The following is a 5,453-nucleotide window of genomic DNA, read 5'->3' on the forward strand; positions in this document are numbered from 1 at the left end:
CAAATATTATGCAAATTAACAAGCATTGGTTTGTAATATTGAAAGAAAAAGTTAGGTGACCATTTAGAAACAATTAGCATGTAAATTGGGGGCCACACATCGTGGTTTAAATATTATGAAAAATAAGCATGTGAGTTGGGTGACCAAACATGAATTGAATCCATCTACTTGCACTTTCAAGTTTAATTTTGCTGCAATTGTTGAAACATATATTTAAAAAAGTCAATTATCTCAACCGACAAGTAATCCTAACTCTGTTGCATGCAAATTTTATGTACGTCAGAAAATAAGATTTTAGGCAAATCAACAATTCGACACGAAAAAAAGAAAAACAAACGGCGACGAAGCCAAGAGCCAAGTTATCTTTTCTTGATACTTTAATATATAGTAAGCTCATAAGTTTACATTATTGACTTTTTCATAAAGAAACGAGAATTTTCGGCCAACATGAAATTGACTTGTGGATTAAATTATTATATCTATATATGTGTCTATATATACCATCATCTGAACAAGGTAATGTATGTTGTACAACTACTTAATACCAAGTTTGTAACAGTTCTTTTGCATTCTTACAATGGAAGAGAGTAAAATTCTTCAATATTTTGAAGGAAAGACGATTCTCATCACTGGAGCCACAGGATTTTTAGCAAAAAGTTGTCTCTCTCTCTCTCTCTCGTGAAAAATTATATAAGCACTTGATTATATGGGTATAACTTTCTAATACTTTTCTAATTGCATGCAGTTTTCTTGGAGAAAGTACTTAGAGTTCAACCCAAAATCAAGAAGTTGTTTCTTCTTATTAGGGCAGTGGATAAGAGATCTGCTGAACTGCGCTTACACGAAGAGGTATACAAGTGAAGCATACATTAGTAAAGCTAAAAACCCCTATTTGGTAGGAATCAAAATCAGATTTTTAGTAGTTTTGATTTAAAAGATGATGAAATGTGTAGTAAAAAAGTTGTGTCCTATGAAATATGTGATTAAAAATTAATTATTTATCTTAACTTATATTAAAATCTAAATTTTAATCCCTATAAAATAGGGGCATAATATATTTGCAGTGTTTTGAGGTTTTTCTTTTTCCTCTTCTTCTACCTTTTTTTATTTTTTTATTTTTTGTGGTTTTTTTGTGCTGCACAATTGCAATGCACCCAGTCATTGGATAGGTCGTGAAAGAAGATCAGAATGCGTTTTAGTTGAAAATGGTATGCTTGATATTAAGTATGAAATCTCACGTCGCTTAAATGTGGAAATAATGATGGATTACTATTCTTAATAAAGTTGACAAAGAATCTATAAATTTAAAGTCCGTTTGACAAGATTTTTGAAAAGTTAAAAACTGCTTCTAAGACTAAGAAGTTTTTATCAAATTGTTGGATAATTATCTGAAAGTGTTTGAACTAGCTAAAAGAGGTTTTGAAGAAATTTGTATTCTGAATACTTGAGCAGCTTAGCGGTTGAGGACCTTTCAACTCTTCAAGCATTACTATTAGTTAACTACTATCAAACCTTTACAATGATAACTTAAATAGTGTTCAATCCCCCTTGAACGTATGTTTCTTCTGCAAGCTTACGCGTGTAATTTCATTTTCCAATTTTTAGTAGTTTATCTACATACTTGACTCTCTATAATTGATTATGTTCCAGGTGCTCAACACTGAATTGTTTGGAATTCTGAAGGCGAAATATGGTGCAGATTTAATTCCTTTCCTATTATCAAAGGTTATTCCAGTTTGCGGTGACGTTTCTTATGAAAACTTGGGTATCTTTGACTCAAAATTGAGAGATGAGATTTCTCAAGAAGTAGATATTATTGTTAACTCAGCGGCAACAACTAAATTTGATGAAAGGTAATATTTTAATTGGACTATGGTCTATTTATTTTTCAGCAATTCTCACACAAATATACAATATGCACTAAATACTCATTACTCATCTTTAAGGTAATTAGATCCCAGTTCTGTTTGGTCGAAAAACATATGTAAATTATTTGAAATTGTAGAGAAATAGCTCTGCAGGGATAGAAATAATCTGCATTTTTTGGAGTTTTTATAGATACGATGTTGCAATGGGGATCAATGCTTTAGGAGCCATGCATGCACAAAAATTTGCAAGAAACTGTTCAAAAATAGAGATGTTTGTCCATGTATCCACAGGTAACTAGCAACATAGTCTTTTACTTCCAAAAATTTAATTTAGTTTATCAATCTCATGTGGAAATTAACGATACACAAATGTACGTAACTCTATCTCCGTGTTTTTTACAGCTTATGTTCATGGCTCGAGTGTAGGGATCGTGCCAGAAAAGCCATTTCGTATGGGCGAAACACTTGATGGAGCTGAAATCTCCTATTTAGACATCAACACAGAAAAAAAGATACTGGAAGAAAGATTAAGAGGACTTGAAGCTCAAAATGCAACAGAGCTAAAGATCAAATCAGTTATGAGAAATTTGGGAATTGAAAGGTTAATTGATTATAGCACTTTTTATTATATGTTTCAAGCTCCAACAATTTCTAAATATGTTGATCAATGTGAAGGGATATTTTGATATGATTTAATTAAAGTATCTTAGGCCATTGATTATTGACCAACTATACGAAGGGTCTGTTTGGTAGGATTTCTGCTTTTTGTTGGAGGAAAAAGTTACCCTAGGTCATCCGGCTCTATAATTTGTTCTAGCTAGACAGACAGAGACTTTTTAGAAAACTATTCAAATAGGTTTAAAAGTAACTTCTTAGCCTCAAAAACAGTTTTTGACTTTTCAAAAGACTTGACAAACGAACCCGAATTCTTCAGGTGTTGAGTAGTTGTTTACTTATTCTATTTTGCATTTCCTAGCAAGTGAGAAATAATTAATGAAAAATATCTACCAGAGCAAAGCTGCATGGATGGCCAAACACGTACGTGTTTACAAAGGCTATGGGGGAAATGCTTCTGGAGAAGTTGAAGGAAAATGTTAAGCTCATTATTGTACGCCCAACAATAATAACAAGTACTTATAAAGAGCCCTTCTCTGGTTGGACCGAAAGTATAAGGTAGGATGTTGACATGGAACAATGTTTTTGAAGGTTATTAAGTGTTTTATTTTTTATTTTTTTCTATAGCTAAGTTTCATGATAAACAAATTGCCAAAAACAGAACTCTTGACAGCATCTTTGTTGGTTATGGCAAAGGAAAAATAAAATTCTTCGTTGGTGATCCCGACTCGATACTTGACATGGTAAGCTAATGGTACATATACATAAACAATCTTCCCACTTATTTCTTTTCATCCATTATTATTGATTCTTTCTTTGTGTTGCACATTTCGATTTCGAAATTTTGCAGATACCTGGTGATATGGTGGTGAATTCTATGCTTGTAGCAATGGCTATGCATACAAATCAACCATCTCATAGGTTAATTTATCATATTGGTTCATCTCGAAGAAATCCACTGAAATATGCAGACATGAAGTGGCTTATGTATCGTTATTTAACTAAAAATCCTTTGCTTGATACGGGAGGGAAGCCTATCAAAGTAGAGGAAGCCAAAATATTGGAAACCATGGCTAGCTTTCACAGATATATTGCAATCCGTTACTTGCCATTTATACAGGTTAGTTTTATTAATCTTTTCTAGTAAAATCCAGTTACTATTTTATTAATTAGAATAGAAATTCAACTTCTCAAGAAAATTTTAGACATAATTCTCAAGGGATTTTGTGATTTATTCAATTATAAAGAATTTGAAGATTAATGTTAAATCGCTAGTGGGGTCCGTCACTAATTGTTACTGATTTTTTACTGTCGTATTTAAAAAATTAAATTGAGGAAAAAAATCAAAATAAAGATGAGTGCGCAAAAAGATCTGGTCTTTATATTTAAATATTCTTCAAAATGCTCTTTTTTTTTTTTTTTTTTTTTTTTTTTTTTTTTTTTTTTTAATCTCTTTAAAATAAAGATAGTTGATGGAGATACTCTAAATATTTCCATAACTTTTCACCTTAAAAAATTGAAAATTAATTTTAACCAGAACATTTGTACTTAGGCCTTTTTTCTGTCACATAATCGATAACTGATTTCTAAGGTTAAAAGATGAAAATATTAATTTAAATCAGTTACGGATTATTGACAAATTTCAGAGATGGATTTTTTCATCATTAAATTCGTATCATCGTGAAATTAAAAAAATAGTTCAATTAACAAGTTAAGACTAATGTGTTGTTTGTGGTGACATAAATATATGACTCATGCTTTTTCACTCAAGAATGGATAAGAGAAGGGTAATTATAATAATGTCATAGTAACTATGTATTGTTTTTTTGGTACCTCATAGATGTTGAAGTTGGCGAACATGATACTATGCAACCATTTTGAACATGTACATGTGAATGCAAGACGAAGAGTCAATCATTCTATACGTTTAGCAGAACTCTACAAACCGTACCTGTTCTTTCAAGGAATGTACGTATCTACATTTTTAAATTTAATTTTTTTCTATGTAAGTTAGTCAATACTTGTGTTCAAATTTGCATACGTATTATAAAAACCTTTTATCTTTTCCAAGTATTAAACTTTGAGTAACTAGTGGATTGACAAAATCTAAGAGGAAAATAATTTAAAAGAGGTTTTTTATATAATAAGTTATTCATCCAAATTAATGATCATCATCAGTCTATATGATAGTGGAGCTACTGTCACATTGTTCAATAAAGTTAGATTGCATTTTTCTTCATTAAACAATTTGACTATGACCCTACTATCACATTGTTCAATAACAATACTTTTTTGCCCCCTCTTTCCATTAACATCTTGTGCTTGTCATTTATCTCATTTATAGCATTTATGGTGCAACTATCCAAATACAATTATATCGTCCCACTGCATTTGCAGCTTCGATGACAGTACTACTGAAAATCTACGAACGGCAACTAGAGGAAGTGAAGTGTTTAACTTTGATCCAAAGTGCATTCAATGGGAAGATTACTTTATGAACATTCATTTTCCAGGAATCATAAAGTATGCATTGAAGTGATCACACTTTTGGATGTGTTCATGTGCTAGCGTTTCTTTGAATAAGTATGTTCATGATTATTTCATTCATAAAGAAACATCAACGATAGGCTATTTTATGTATGAATATTTTTCTCCGAATAATGAGAATATTGAGGAATTTTGATTCTGATAATACATTCAAATGATAGTATCCTTGAGAAAGAAAACCATGCACCATGCACTGTATATTTTGCAATTACTTTCCATTAATTCACACACAATATGAGAAATTATGAATTGAAAATTATAGTTATTTGTGAGCTTGTCTTTAAGTTGAGAGACCAACCAGGTCCTTAACCAATTAATTATCACTGTGTATACTGTATATTTTATTGAAGTACATGTATATTTCTGGTTTACACAATGGTGGAAATACGTTTAAGTCATAATAAGCATGTTCGGATTACTTTT

General features: G+C 31.0%; 1 protein-coding gene across 1 annotated transcript; it reads left to right on the forward strand.

Annotated features, from left to right (window-relative positions):
• The first annotated feature begins 517 nt into the window (after nucleotides 1–517).
• Nucleotides 518–5,175, forward strand: LOC111391341 (fatty acyl-CoA reductase 3-like). Its single transcript, XM_023016541.1, has 10 exons — nucleotides 518–656; nucleotides 746–849; nucleotides 1,651–1,853; nucleotides 2,059–2,159; nucleotides 2,271–2,469; nucleotides 2,880–3,041; nucleotides 3,145–3,226; nucleotides 3,334–3,603; nucleotides 4,324–4,451; nucleotides 4,881–5,175. The coding sequence occupies exons 1-10, from the start codon at nucleotides 578–580 to the stop codon at nucleotides 5,020–5,022; spliced, it is 1,470 nt and encodes a 489-aa protein (XP_022872309.1). The 5' UTR covers nucleotides 518–577; the 3' UTR covers nucleotides 5,023–5,175.
• The last annotated feature ends 278 nt before the right edge of the window (nucleotides 5,176–5,453 follow it).

The sequence above is a fragment of the Olea europaea genome, unplaced genomic scaffold, assembly GCF_002742605.1.
Source record: "Olea europaea var. sylvestris unplaced genomic scaffold, O_europaea_v1 scaffold775, whole genome shotgun sequence".
Classification (NCBI taxonomy): domain Eukaryota; kingdom Viridiplantae; phylum Streptophyta; class Magnoliopsida; order Lamiales; family Oleaceae; genus Olea; species Olea europaea.

Excerpts from the sequence above, each read along its gene's own strand:
- LOC111391341 (XM_023016541.1), top strand. The coding sequence starts at position 578 with ATGGAAGAGAGTAAAATTCTTCAATATTTTGAAGGAAAGACGATTCTC. Across the intron at positions 2,160-2,270 it reads GTTTGTCCATGTATCCACAG|CTTATGTTCATGGCTCGAGT; the intron begins GTAACTAGCAAC and ends TGTTTTTTACAG. Across the intron at positions 3,604-4,323 it reads GTTACTTGCCATTTATACAG|ATGTTGAAGTTGGCGAACAT; the intron begins GTTAGTTTTATT and ends GGTACCTCATAG.